The 15,647-nt window shown below is 39.1% G+C and overlaps 1 protein-coding gene across 4 annotated transcripts in view; it reads left to right on the top strand.

Moving 5' to 3' along the window:
* The window catches only part of AKAP6 (A-kinase anchoring protein 6), a 464,347-nt gene that overhangs the window by 336,793 nt on the left and 111,907 nt on the right, over positions 1-15,647 (top strand). For all 4 annotated transcript variants that reach the window (XM_082737844.1, XM_082737845.1, XM_082737847.1 and 1 more), the window contains one exon: positions 10,728-10,848. In XM_082737844.1, the coding sequence (XP_082593970.1) occupies positions 10,728-10,848 (121 nt within the window). The remainder of the gene's footprint in view (positions 1-10,727; positions 10,849-15,647) is intronic.

Here is a 15,647-nt window from a genome sequence, read left to right as displayed (position 1 = left end):
GGCCTGAGCTAGGACCATAACAATGGAAGCTCAAAGTTTCCAATGGAAACTGAAAGAAGAAAGTTGAAGACAGGCCTTGGCCACCATGTGTGTAGGGGGCATTAAAGTAGGGGAAATTGAAGAATGGATTTCCATGATTTGGTCTTGAGCCCTTTGACAGATAGAAGGACATGTCACTCACTGAGGTGGGGAAGAAAAAGGAAGAGCAGGAGTGGAGGAAAGAATCTGAGTGTTCGAGACGTGGCTCTTTAGATGGTCTGTGGAACATCCAAGTGTAAATGCCCAGGGAGCAGGTCTAGAGCTCAGAAATGTTTGGGGCTCCTCAACCATGAACAAGAACAGTGTGGTAACTCTGAGGTAGCAGAGGCTTCGAGAGGTGGAACTTACATTATGGTAAACTACTCCTCTACCCAGATGGACATGACATTATCTTTAAGGAATGTTTGTTTGAAAAAAGTATGGGTAATCCAAACATTTTGATTTCAGTTGGAATCTTTCCTGCTATATTAAACAAGTCTTCCAAAGTAAAAGGTCCATCATTGAGGATTCCAGGTGGTATCTTGATTGGCAGGAATTAGGGCCATAGTCACCTGTTATTTTCTGTCTCAAAGTTACAGGTAAAAGCTTGTGATCCTAGATTTAGAGTGAACTAGGACTCCTCAGATAGCTTCCAGTGACATAAATGATATTTACCTTTAGAGATACTCATTAATTCTCTCTAGTCTAATTTTTTTTTAAAGGAGGAGAGAGTATCTCCTCGATTAAAAATTAAAGACTGGAGTTCTGGTTGGCATTTCACTACTTTTTAGCTGTGTAATTTGATTGGGACACTTAACTTCCTCAGAAGGCAATATCTCTGTCTGTAAAATGGGAATAGTTATCCCAGCCTACTTCGTATTCTTAAAATTTTATTAATTTTTTTATTACCAGTGTATAGTTGACATACAATGCTATATTGGTTTCAGGTGCATAATGTAGTGATTCAGCAATTCCATACATTGAGCAGTGCTCACCATAAGTGTAGTTACTGTCACCATACAATTTTATTACAATATGGTTGACCATATTCCATATGCTCTACTTTTCATCTCTGTGTCTTACTAATTTTATAACTGAAGTTTGTGCTTAATCCCCTTCACCTATTACCCCCTACTCCATATACTTTTGTCACACAGAAGTATAATAATTGAAAAGAAAATACCTAAAATACCTGTAATGTAATAGATATATAAAAGTTAGTTAATGAAATATACTTTGAGAAACTACTATGTTGCAGGGAGTGGTATGAGATGCTAGGAATAGAAAAGATACAAAAAACTTAAATCTCTGTAGTCCTTGGTCTCGTGAGGGAGAAAGACAAAGACACTGAGATACATCCTTATGAAACAGTAAAATTCAAGGTAGAGTGTACTATGGGGGTACCTAGGAGGTCTGCCTAATCAGGGAGTTTTTTTTTAAATAAAGATTTTATTTATTTATTTGACAGAGAGAAAGAGGTCACAAGTAGGCGGAGAGGCAGGCAGAGGGAGGGAGAAGCAGGCTCCCCACTGAACAGAGAGCCCGATTTGGGGCTCAGTCCCAGGACCCTGAGATCATGACCTGAGCTGAAGGCAGAGGCTTAACCCACTGAGCCACCCAGGTGCCTTGACCCTGGAGATTTATGATGGGAGGGAATATCTGAGCTCTCATAAAAGGTGCACAGATATTAGCTATTAGAAAAAGGTTGGGTAGAAGGACGGTGAGGATTTCAGCTACAAGACTAACTTTGTAGGGAGGGTATGTATGTGTGAGACTATGTGTGTATTGAGGGCTACTATAAATAACCATTTGATGTTGTTGAAGCAGAGGGACATGGAACTCTTTTTTGACTCTGCTTCCTGGGATCAGGAGGGAATACTAAGGAAGTTCTTAGGGACTTCTACTCCTGTGATAAAGTTCTAGAAGATACCTCAGTCTCATTGGTCATATGTCAGGCTTCCTCTGGCGATAGGGAAACTCGGGCAATGTCTGCAGATGGAGACATAGCCAAGGCCTATGCCCTGTATCTGAGAATATACAAGTAATCCCCTCCTCACAACACAAGGTTTTGGTGTAAATTTTACTCCCAAATACAAACAGGATATACAGGTAATTCCCAAGCACAACAGGCTGAACTAAATGGACTTTATATGGACAAAAGGTTAAGTTTGGCAGAAAGGATGAGGCCATTTTCCTTCAGAAAAGGAAGCATCTCTGTATTGCTATGAAAAAACACGCACAGATATCTATAAAGCATCACCAAAGGGAAATAATTTTGACAAATGAAAACAAATACATCACTATTTAAACTATTGTTTGATTAAAGATCAAATTTGATTCTCTAAATTAATTAAGCAGTAAGATACACTGAATGATTTTAACCACCTGAGAAGGGATATAATCACCCTGGATTTTACTGCTGCAGGGTGATCGTCCTCACTTTGTGTTGAGACCGTGCCAGTAATACGGTTTCTGCAGGTAGACGAACATAGATGCCTACTCATACTCTTTTCCTCACACAGAATGACCATTTTGAATTTGTGCTCAGTGGGTGTTTTGGGAACATTGCTACATAAAATGTCTTCTTTTTGGTACACACCAGCCATAAAATGGAGTACTATCTCTTATTTGTGCTAACGTTGGTAATGCACTCACAGACCAATCACTAGGCAACCCAAAGAAACTTTACTTACACCACAAATTTCTACTTTCTTCCTCTGACTCTTGTCCTGTCTCAATCTTAGATTGAGACAGGACAATCGGTGTGCACACAGCTGATCGGTGTGCATTCCGTGGTTTGTTTTTTTATTTTTGCTCCATCTTTTGTACTCTGATGTTATTAAATACTCAGATCACAATACATCAGACACTCAAAAAGAGCAAGAGCTGTGTGGTTACCTTCTGGGTGACTGATATTCTGGGTATTATGCAATTATTAGACTAGATCTTTCTGGGCTAAAAAAAAAATCTCACTGGTAGAAATGTACTCATCAGAGTCATGATATTATACCCTTTTAATGTGCAAATACATTGAACTAATTTTAGACCTGGACAGTCTTCCACTTCAGTGATCTAATGCCATCCGTGCCAGGATCCAGCAAAGGGCAAACCAGAGAGGCAGAAGCGTACTTTCTGGGAAACTATTACTTCCATGTTAAAAACAAGTCAACTAAGAAAGATACATATTTGTATCTCCCTTCCATGTTAATTTTTGTAGTGCTTTGGAGAGTTGATGAGGCCCACTGAAGAGGCAGAGAGATGCTAGCAGGGACAATTAGAGGGTACCAAAGACAGAGTTAACCTACCTCGTTGTAATGGGCAGAGCTTAACTCTTCTCATTAAAATTTATTCCTTTATTCATTCCCCCCATCTTCTTCACAAAGGATTTGAGTCAACTTACAAAAATATTTACACTAAAATAAGATAAATATTTGACTGAAATAAGTTAAGCAAAAGTAAAATGTGTGTCAGAAAACAAATGAATGCATATTCTCTGCATGTTCTCAAGAGGTGTTGTAATTTGGCTCTCAATTTTCCATACTAAAGAAAAGAAAAAAAAGTCTCCTCCATCATAGAATTCATGGTGTCCTAAGATTCAAATTAATATATATCGAGGGAAGCACAGTTTCTTATGCCACTGAGACCTGAGGAGTTTCTCTGGTAGTTCTTTAAGAAGACAGGCTTCTGTGATACTACATCCGTACAAGAGAAATGAAATTCCCAGGGCAATTTGTAAATGTAGGTTGAAGAAATGATGTCAAAGCACAATTCAGTAAAAGCAGGTCCACAAGTAAGTAAAAACCCTGTGGTCTGAGCATAACACTCTCTGGGCAGGTCGGGCTCGGTGATGGAGATCATTCTAAGTGGGCTCTCCATGTTAATTCTGCTGCCATCCTATTGTTAGAGATTAAGTGGCAGAGAGTAATTTCCAGATTATTTACTTCTTCCACGAACCCTAGGAGTAAATACTCTTTATTGCCTACTAAATCTTTGAGAACCAATGAGGCCTAGTGTGGAGTAGTCCTTTGACAAAAGGGTAAGCTGCCCAGTTCACCCCGCTGTGCCAACAGCATGTGTAGATCTAGTCCCCTCTAACACACAGAGGATAACATGGGAAGATTTACTCTTTTCTTCTCTTTAAATGACATCATCTCTTGCTTTGTAGTGTCCCTCCATTTGTGTCTGAATCACCAATTCTAAATTCTTCAGAATGTTTCTAGCTCTTTGGCTAGAACTTAGTCCAGTGTATTTATCTGGGAATTTAGATAAGGGTCTGACTTCCCTGACAGCCTCACAGAAGCCTCCAAATACATCCAGAAGTCTACAGTGATATTTCTAATTGATATTTTCTAAGCTCGGAGGTTAGAATTTTGTTCTGCCCCATGGCTTTTGTCACAGTAACCACTGTTTATGGACAGGCCACCCATGAGTCCATGAGAAAGTGGGGCCAGTCATTAACAAATTTGTAGGGTTGATTTTCTTTTTCTCAGGCATTTTCACATGTATGTGGGCATATATGAGAGTTGAGAAAATTACTGCGGGAAAGAACTCCATATTCCTTTTTATTTATTAATGGCAAAGGCAGGCTGCTTTTCTCTTGAGGAACTTGCTCATGAATTTTCATTCAAAATAGTAAATTAGTGTCCACACTTTAATATGTTTAGAGTGGAAAGGGATTCTACATGCAACTGTGCATATCAGATTCCATGTCTAGAAAGCTGAATTTTATTCTTTAATGATATTATGAGTGGGCCAGGTGCCCCTGTTCCATCTCCCTTCTGTGCTTACATGCCACATGGAGTAAAGGGTGACGGGAAATTTGGATCTATGATTAGTATTTTACTTCTGTAAAATTCTTAAACCATATTTGTACAAGATTTTGTTACCACTACCTTTAGTGTCTTTTTTGAAAAACAGAGGCAAACTTCCTTGAGCAAATAATGTTAACAGTGAACAGTTAGTGAATATTTGGGGAAAGAATCAATATGCTAAAGAAGCTAGGAAAATTGGATCATTTAATAGGAGTCCCACTATAGAGAAGCTGGTATTTCAGGAATCAGTCCTGTGTTTTTGGATGTGTTTGTGTGAAATGAACCATTAAGCATATGAAAGATGGAGTCTTAAATTTAGCTCCCAAATATATATATCTCAGACTTAGTAGAAAAACTGCCAGGACTTTTTAGTGTTATCTTTTCTTCAACCAATAATTGCTCTATTTTGATGATTTCTTCATTTGGTTGTCTGTTTTAATCAAAATTCCTCAGTGGGCCAAGCTGAAACCTCATATATTCACACACACCTTCCATTGATTTCACTTGGGTGAAACTTTATCTTTTAAGCAAAGTTTAAGTTGAAATGTTGAGTTAATGATGCTCACTTTAAATACCAAAGGCTGAATGCATTTATGTATTCAAACACTTAGCTAGTCAAACATAACTCCCATCAGGGTTTAGAGGAAGGATTATTTCTTAAACTATGCTAGCCTTACAAATAATGTATTGCTATCCAATCTGCAGAAAAATGATACTGAATAAGCTTGTTAGTATTTTATTTCTGTGGTGAAAAGCCCTGGAATCTTTTTGTAACCTTGAAAAAGCAGAGTAAAATGGCAGACAGGATTTGGGGAATTTTTTTTGTCGATTACCCATACTAGTTAACCCAAACTTAGAAATAAACATTAAAGAAAAATTTGCACATATATTATATTACTCCATAGTCTTGTCTCCATGTCTGTTAAATTCTCTGTGAGTTAAGCATGTTCATAATTCTGCACTTATCTAATGAAAACGGACTTTGAGTTAGAAGGCTATTTCTCCTCATCACATGCATAAGCTTTCAACTTCCTAAAATGGGAATATTATACCTACAACAGTGTCCAACTCTTTTATTGTGAACCCATTTCAGATGGAGTATATGGCAATTTAAAGGAGAAGTATCCAAAAGAATACCATTTTGGTGATGTGTTTGCTTTATAACACTTTCCTAGAGTATTTATGAGTTTGCTTTGTAACATTTTCATAAAGAATATAACAGACCCATAGGCTACTGAGAAGTTATGCTTTGAGATCTTTTAACAGCGAATAGATTACATATTTGAGTGGAGGAATTAACACAAACCGAAACACGACAGAAAATTTTATGAGGAAAATCCTTCCAAAAGAGTAGTTCCCATGTTTATATCCCTTATAAGATTGTGAGCCACCTGCCACAATTTCAGCTGCCTCTCTCTCTTCTAAAAAGAGAGACTAGGACCTTGTCACCGTGAATTCAAGAAAAGAACCTCGTTCTGAATTCAATCGATAGTATCAGCATATTCCTCAAAGGGATATAAAACTGTTAACTAGTTCTAGCTACCCTTGATAAATTCACTCATCTATGATCCTCTCTGTTTTCCTGTATAGTACCTGGCACTTTGCCTGGAAGACACCGTCTTGCACAAAATTACTTGAAAAACATTTCACACACCTTTGCAGGTAACATAAACATAAGAAAGTAAGCTACTTTCTTACCTAAGAATTTTCCTGAAATAATGAACAGACTTAATTGCATTCATTTCAGAAGCTTTTGAAGAATCAAGAAAGAAATTCTAGTAATTTGTTTGTGATTGGCTACAAAGTTACATATTTGATTTCACTAAATTTGGAAAGTTCCGAGGTCTTTTCTAAGCTGGGAATTAACACACGGCCAAGAATCTGAAATTAGGCACAAATGCTTAAAATAAATGTTTTTGTCTTCAGTATTAGGACCTTACAAGAATTGTTGTTTGGAAAACACTACTGTCGATTCTATACTAATGAAGCAAAATATGAAACCAAAGCATTTACTGTAGCTAACAAACTCAAGCCTACATATTCTCAGCTAAAATGAAAATAGACTAGACTGCAGAAAGGGGGAGTATCTGTGTTAGGTTCATTCCTCTTGTGGGTCTTCTGTGTAGACTCCCTGAGAAGAAAGTTGAGGTACATTTAACTAGAAGAAATGGGTTTTTGTTCCAAGCCCCTTGCTAAAGGAAATCATAAAGCTCCATAGATAGAAAGGTATGGTTAAGAGCCAGTGAAAAGATGTCATCGTTCTGAGTATTTTACCATGTAATGTATGTTTGGTTTATTTCAGTCTCCTTAATTTTCAGTGTAGAAAAGGGGAAGATGTAGGAGGAATGGAGGGGGGAGAGCTCACCTCAATTGAGAAGCTACTGCACATAATCTGTAAGTAAGAAATGCACCATTATCATGGACTTGAAGGCAAAACCTCACCTTCAGAAGGAGGGACCAAGCCTGTCTGTGGCACAGGTTGTGCTGGTAGTGGCATCGGGGGAGGAGACCCTGTTGTCTCTGCCACATGCTACTCTTCTGAAGCCACTCTTGCCCAACTAAAGGTTTGTGGCTTCAGTATCTACCTTCACTCATCATCGTTCACCAGGTGCTATGCTGAGCACTAGAAATGGAAGATAAATTCATTTCTTACCCTTGAATTGTTTGGTCCTAATCAAAATTTCTTTTCTGCATGCACATATGAAAGAGAAAACAGGCCCCTTTATTCTCCTTGCTGAGTGATAGTTTTTATGAGACATTCTAAGCACATAATTTCTTGGTAAATAAGGGGAAAGCTTGCTTCAAGATCAGAGGCCCAGTTCTTTAACACAATGCTTATAGCATCCCCTAATAAATTAACATCATCACTGGGGAGCTATCTCTTGGGGTAAATGCTGTTTTTCAGATTTATTTCTCTCCCTTCTTTTTTCTAAGATGGCATCTGGGTTTATGTGACTTGTGATTCTGAGGTGTGATGAGTTTCCCTGGGCTCACCAAGGCGCTTGGGTAGGGGCTGTCTGGTTTTGTTTGAATGGATTTTGCCCTAGGTATTCCAAAGTTGATCCCCACAGAGCCCATGGCTGTGTTGTTATATCTCTTGGCTTGGTCAGGAGGTATTTCTGCTGACTAAGCCTCATCTCAACCCCCACTCACCCTGCCAACTCTGTGAGGTCTGGCTTCAGAGGTCCCCCTGCCTCTCCTTGGGGTCAGTGTGCCTTTGTTGCCCTGCCAGCACCTCTGTCAGATTCACTGGGTGAACTCCTAGAAACCTCTTGGGTGGGGAGGGTCAGGTGGGGAGTGAGAGAACAGTGTCCTCATCCAGAAGATAAAAGAACAGGTAGCAAAGGGATTCCTGACCAAAGTTCTCTCTGATTGTAGTGTTCCCACTCCAGGTGATGGTGAAGTCTCTTCCCAGACTTCCAAGCAGTAAAAGGAGCTGACATCCTGGTGCTTTTGACTTTCCTTTCAACCTGTCTCACATACCTCCTCTCCAGGTCTTAGTCCAAGATAGGGAAGGATCCACTTTTTAGCAGGAGCCCCTCTTGCCTTTATTTCTGTCTTATTTAAATCCACTGATATGGAAAAGGTGAACTTTTCTCTTTATTTCTCCTTTGCTATTTTTACTATTCACCAGAATCATACTTCCTTAATTTGGGGGGGGGGTGACATTTCCCTTTTAAATATTTATTTATTTATTTATTTGACAGAGAGATAGGGAGAGCCAGAGACTACAAGCCGGAGGAATGGCAGAGGGAGAGGAGAAGCAGACTCCCCACTGAGCATGGGTACAACATGGGGGGTCCATGCCAGGACCCTGGGATCATGACCAGAGCTGTAGGCAGACGTTTAACTGACTCAGTCACCCAGGTGCACACCCACCCACCTCCGACTTTCTCCTGTCTTTATGGCTAAAATGTGGGAGGGTTCAAGGAGAGAGAAATGATGACTGTAATTCAGGTGGTATTTCTAAATGATTGTCCCTGTCCTGTGAGCAAATCCTTGTTAGTCATTCCTTATTAGTCGCTCAGAGTTAATAAACAAAGCTTGGTGGTTTGTCCCTGTTACAGTGGTTTTGTTTGTTTTTTAGTATTTTGAAACGGGATACTAGTTCAGATTTCTCGAGTTTGCTGGAATTCCTTGCTATTCAAAGCGAGGCCTGAATGCAGAATCTCAGGCCCCACCCTAAAATTACTGAATCGGGACCTGCATTTCAACAAAATCCTCCTCTCTGTCACGTGCACATTAAATCTGAGAAACCCTGCTCTAGGCCACCAGAGCCTTGCTGAAGCTTTTGGTCACATCACCGGTGCCCAACATCAGCATTCAGTTAAACGTCAGCCAGCGAGCATCCTTGCCCCTGGATGCTTATGGTCTTCATCAGTAATCTTTGTAATTACGGTAAGATAATTAAAATAAAACAAGCTGTTCTAGATCTAGTCTCCTCGGTCACCAGACACACCTTCAGTTTTCTTTGACAGATCGATTAAGATTAAATTAAATTATGAAAAGTGAGTGCTCATTTTTGTGGAAAGTAGCCATTTAATGTGTAGAGACAGGAACAAGGTAGTAATAAGATACTCACTTGATAAATCCAGATTCATACTTGAGCCTGCTGCTTTGCTGGTTCTGATAGGGTTTTGCTCTGTTACAGTTTGGCGAGGATGTGGTTTCTTTTAGGGAGATGATTTTGGGGGGAAGGACAAAGTCATAGTTTTTCATCCTGCACTTTCATTTTCTGATCACAGTGTTTTAGAAGAATCTGGGCTTTACTTATTCACCAGGCTTTCAATAGAGAATCACATTAATCCTTTTAAGCTCCTTATTCTAATGATTTATTTTGTTGAAAACCATAGTGATCCTCCTTTGAATTTTAATGATTGCTGGCTATTCAAAGATTCATTGTTTTGACTTCCTGTCCTTACCTTTGTTTCCTACACGTCTGTGGGGAACACCTGTCTAATACTGGATCTGCCCCTGGTTCTCACCGGCTTACCAGAGTCACTCAAGCCTATCTCTGAGTGTTAAGCTGAAATGCTGGCTACTCATCCATGACAATAAATGTAGGATATATGTTTGCAGAGATAGGCAGATAGACAGCAGAGGGACAAATAAATGATTGAGTCGTTTCCTGGGGAAAATGATATTTCAGATCAGATAATAAATTGTGATCGTTGTAGAGAAATTAGTTGAATTAGTATTCTTTTTTTTTTAAGTTTTTATTTATTTATTTGACAGACAGAGATCACAAGTAGGCAGAGAAGCAGGCACAGAGAGAGAGAGAGGAGGAAGCAGGCTCCCTTTTGGGCAGAGAGCCTGATTGATGTGGGGCTCAATCCCAGGACCCTGAGATCATGACCAGAGCCAAAGGCAGAGGCTTTAGCCCACTGAGCCACCCAGGCGCCCCTTGAATTAGTATTCTTAATCATAAATGTATTTCGGATGCGACACCTATGAAAATCTAGTGGGCAAGAAAGAGGTTTGAATTTTGAGGGTGCTATTCTGACCCAAAATTCTGGACCCTGTTCCCTTCACAAGGCCCCGACCCTTCATTTCTCAGTCTGTTAAATATGGCAGCACTCTCTTCCAAGGACATAGTAGTAGTCATTTTGTTCAAGTGCTGTAAATCCTCAAAAAGGGTTAGCGAATGGAAATAGTCTTGATACATCTCAGGTATGAGCCCTGGAATAACATGTTATGTTTTCAAAATCTAAGAAATGCTATGTCAGAGGCTTGAGTTTCTATTTTGCCCACCGCATAACCACACCGAGAATTTTTCCCTTCTCTTTTCACAGGTATCACCTAGATACATCATGGGTTTTCAAGAATATATTATTCTAATATGAGATTTTAACAACTACACTGTATTTATGCATAATACATTTTGTGCCTTATCTTCAGGCTTCTGGACTTTGATTCGGAATATCAGGAGCTCTGGGATTGGCTGATTGACATGGAGTCCCTCGTGATGGACAGCCACGACCTGATGATGTCAGAGGAGCAGCAGCAGCATCTTTACAAGGTTAGAGCTACCCTTCTTGCCTTTACCTTGCTGTGGAAGATCTGATTAGCCTGACAAGTCTCTCTCTCTCTCAGGATATCTTTGCGTTCATTGTATGTATCATGGTGTCTATTAGAATTCCCTTCCCTGTCCCCAAACTCATTTCCATCCCTTGTGTGCTGACAGGCTGCACCGACATCATAATTGCAAGAAAGTTCCCTTTATCACATTCTATTTGGTGTAATTCTATAGAAGGACAAAGATTTATCTCCAAGATGAATAGCAATAAATGAAACCGCATTAATAAATAGACTGAAACAAAATGAAGGATAAATGGACTGGTAACATTTAACAAAATGTGTTTTCATTGGAGCACTCAGGTGGATTCTATCCACCCCTCAGATCTTTCCAGAGAAAAAAAGAAATTTGCCTCCAGTTTGACTTGCTACTTCCAGGGTACAGGGATCATTCAATTTAATGTTTATTAGTGATACACAGAGCAGACGTTGTCATATCAACTCAATACATTTGTGTGTGATTTAAAAAAACTGGCTTGGAACTTATATATTGATTGCAGGCAATCCATCTAATAACTATCTATATTGTTCTTCCGTGTCTGCTAATTCACCCTTAGCTTAATATGTTTTACCAATTCTACTTAAATAGCCTTAGAAGTTCTTACAAAACAGCTATGTGATTTTGACTGAAAAAATGGTTGCAAGATTCACAGCGTCTGCAAAAGCTGTCGGGGAGGGTAGAGGGACTTTCCACTGAAATATCAGATTGCAGTAAATCTTCCTCATTTAGGCAATTTTTATTGGAGTAATTCTGACAGTTGTCATCCTTGAATTGCTTTGAGCATATGGCATATTTCAAAGAGCAGATTGTGAATCATAAAAAATAAAATTAATAACTAACCACAGAATCAGCAACAGTATAATGACAAGAAACAACTACCCTCTAGCTTTTAAAAATTTCTTGTAGAATAAGAAGTACATTCAAGGTCAAATAAAAGTTGTCTCCTTTCTTCCTCATTTTTTATCATTTTAAGTTACCTTTCCTAAATATGTTATTTTAACTTTTACCTTCTCTAAAGAGAGAACTTTATTTATACTTTTCAAGGGTCGGTTGACTTTAATTAGTGTCCCCTGAGAATCATCTTGGTTAAGAGAAGATATAATCTCCCCAAGGAGTCAGCAAATGGTGATATTTTATTCCCGAAAGAATTCTACCAACATTAATCGAGTTTGTTGACTACTAGCTATTTCCTGTATGGCTAGTCATCCACATTAACAACAAAACTACCCAGTATATCTTCTAGCATAACATGTCTGGAATAACAGTCTTCACCTAGTGTAAACAAAGCAAGGTGAGTTCACATTTCATGTCAGGATCAAGAATTATGTATGAAAAATGCGCATTAATCTTATCGATTTATTGATAGAAAATATTAGTTTCATTCCTAATAAGCATTAAAAATTGAACAAAACAGGAAAAAATAATACAAAAGTTAACTAACCATAAGCCATTATCTCAGATGTTATTGCACTCATGATGCCAAATAAGATTTCTTTTCTTCTTGATGCATTTTGCATTTTGCACATGAACCACAATTTTTTTTTCAGTAGTAGTGCTATTCTTTGTTAAAATCACATCCATATAATTTACATCACAATTAATAGGAAATCAGTCTTTTTTTTTTTTTTTTTTTTTGTGGTTTCCTTATAAGTGCTCTGCCTAAGAATTCCCATTCTGGTATATTGAAGGCCATTATTCCACCCACTCATACTCTTGGATTACAGCATTTTCCCAAACATTTTCCATACTGGGGTTCTTTATTTGTGACTCACGTCCTGTCATCATCTTTCTGCTCTGAGGTGTTAATGCAGCTAAGTTCATGAGACTGGCCCAAACTTTGCATTTGGCTTATAAGCAAATTTAAAGATTACCTATACACCAAGGGCAAATGCTACAGATCTGTAGAGTCTTCCTTTACACAAGCCCCACATTATTCCAGAGGTTTAGGAACCTCCAGAGCAATCTGAGGATATTGAGTAAGGAGTCGTTGAGAACTCAGGGTGGATCCCAAATTAGAAAAAATGATGGAGGAAAATTAATTTCAGTTCTTCATCTAGAATCCTCAGGGATTTTCAGGTTAGGTCAACATTTTCCATGTCCCATTCCTCTGTTCCAATGTGCCTTTTCAGAAATCAACTGAACTGATGACCTGGGGGAGGAGGGTTTTGAGCCTATGAATCACAGAGACCCCAGAGTAATAGCACTTCTCAGTTGGTGCCCATGCCTTCCTCTGCTTTCAGTTACATTTGAGACTTTAATCTTTAAATTTGTTGTCCTTGAAAGATATCAATGCTCTACCAGCATTTTTCATCAAGGGCACCACTGACATTTGGGACAAAACCATTTTTTTTTTCTGGTCAGTGGGACTCCCCCTTCCCCTGTGGGGCATTTATTATTCACATTCCCTAGTCTTCAAGACCATTCAACAGGATGCCCAACCCATGTCATGGCACTCCAGTCCAGCTCAACCCATGTACATCTTCTTCCTTTCTTAAAATGCTTCTATAACACTAAGAAACATGCCTTGCTCTTGGATAGTATACATTGTTAAGCAAAACACCTTACATAGCTGATACTGAATTAACGGTCATTGATTTCAAAGGTCAAGGATGAGTGCTCACTTTGTTCGGCAGCACATATACCAAAAAATTAAGGGTGAGAATGAAGTTCATGTTTGCTGATATTATCATAAAGAATGAAGGTGAAACCTTTCAGAGAGACCTTCACCTGAGTGATGGTAAAATCCCAGGGGCCATAGACCAAGTATGACTCTTGTTATGGTAGAATTCAAAACCTTTTCTCTCCTCTCCTTGGGGGGCTCTCTGTATTTCATCACTCAGCTCCTTTCCTGGAGTAGATAGTCATGCCCAGATCCTGACTCGTGACATGTACTACACAGTCTTAGGTTGATTCCCCAAAGTCCAAATTTGGAAATGTTGGTTTAGAGAAAGCCTACTAAGATGGTAGTCAACAAGAGTGAAGAGTTTTTTAGCCTTTTCCATATAAGGCACTACTTACCTGACTTTCCCTATTTATTTTATACTCTAGTCTCTGCCAGAAAATCGTCTGTCCTTAACCCCTAGATATGTAACTCCAGATAAATACCTTCGATTATTCATTCAGCAGAGCTCCTGGGCTGGGCACCTGTTGTGATATGTTGGTTACCCCAAGCCAGCAAAATGCCACAGGGACTTCTTAGAGGAAAAGAGTTAGATTTAACGGGCAAAGAATACATTGACACCACCTGACATAATTTAGAATTTTAGCATTACAAAGGACAACAAAGTAGAATTTTCTGTTTAAACCATTTCTTGTTATTTTCTGTTCATTAGAAATTTAAGACCATTTTCTTTCTAATTAACTTTCAACAGCAGGGTCTTAAGAGCAACTTGATTCTTATTTAAAAATGACCACTCCCTCAAAAATATTTTCTTCCTTGTTTTGAGACAGCGAGCCATCCTGCCAGTGTCTTTCCTTCTCCCGTCTTTGTCTGGCCCAGTTGCCCAACCTCTGAGCAGGGACCTTCTATAGCTCTTTTCTAATAAACACTGGCAGTATTGTCAGCCTAGAAAACACAAAAGTAGTTCGTTCTTATTTTTTCTTCCTCAGTCTGAGACTCACCTCCAAGGAGAATTTGCTCCCACTCTCTCACTTTCTTTTTCTTCATTCCTCCTACCTTCCTAAGTAGGACAATTTAATTTGTCAAAAGTAACCACCGTGATTTTGAAAGTTCAGCTCCTATTTGGACTGGAGTTACGAAGCCGGAATTCATAATCACGGGGAGCTGTCACTCTGCCGGTCTGCATGTGCATTAACTATTAATGGAGAAATATTTAAAACCCACTTGCAAAGGAAAAGCTCCATTTTTTTCATTTCTACAGATCAAAGGTGGCATTATTCTTGGGCTCAGGGAAGCTCAAGACATCTCCTCCCCATCCTGTGAATTTTATAGACTAAGTGACCTCGAAGCATCATCAAGATTGGAGAGGCTGGAGCTCAGGCTGCTGCTTGTTGCTGTCCTGCCCTCGGTGGCAGACACAGCTGACTCGGGAGTGCTGTGAGGCTGTGCCCGGTCAGGGGCTCCTTCCCTTGCCACAGAGCACTGCCCATTCTCTGCCACCTACAAAGCCCAGATAACAGAGCCCTTAGTGAGCCTGGATTAGTATGGGCTTCCAGAGTCCAAAGGTTAATTTCAAGGGCCACATTCAAAAGTTGCATTCTGGCAATTATTGTTATACTTGAACAAGAGCTGTTTTCAGAGAGTAGGAAGCTCAGGAAAGCACCGCATTTATAGATTTGTTCCTTGAGAGGATGGCTTAGCTGCTCCTCATCAACAAGGTATTAGCTTATATGATTTCTAAGGGACTAAAATAATGCTTACAGCTGAAAGATTATGTAACATTAGTACCCATTTTAACTAAGGTCTTTATACTTTCAAGGAATTCACACAGGAGATTTTATATTTCACCTTGAGGGCTAGTTACTCTCATATAGTTCTGTTTTTATGGGAAAAATGCAAGTGTCCTCTATATTTCTGTTGGTATAAGTATTAAACAAATATGTCCGCTGTGCAAATGGAAAAAGACTGCCCATTTTGCATAATCCAGTGCTCACTAAGCAGACTGATTAGATTTTTTAACTCTGCTCTGGATTTGAGGTTGCTTATAAGAATTCACAGGAAACCCTTAAAAATATTTTTAACACATAAATATAAATCAGAACTGGGGAAAATAAACATAGAC

This window comes from Mustela nivalis, assembly GCF_964662115.1.
Source record: "Mustela nivalis genome assembly, chromosome: 6".
Lineage (NCBI taxonomy): Eukaryota > Metazoa > Chordata > Mammalia > Carnivora > Mustelidae > Mustela > Mustela nivalis.
Note: the sequence above shows the minus strand (reverse complement) of the source record. Positions and strands in the feature narration are given on the sequence as shown.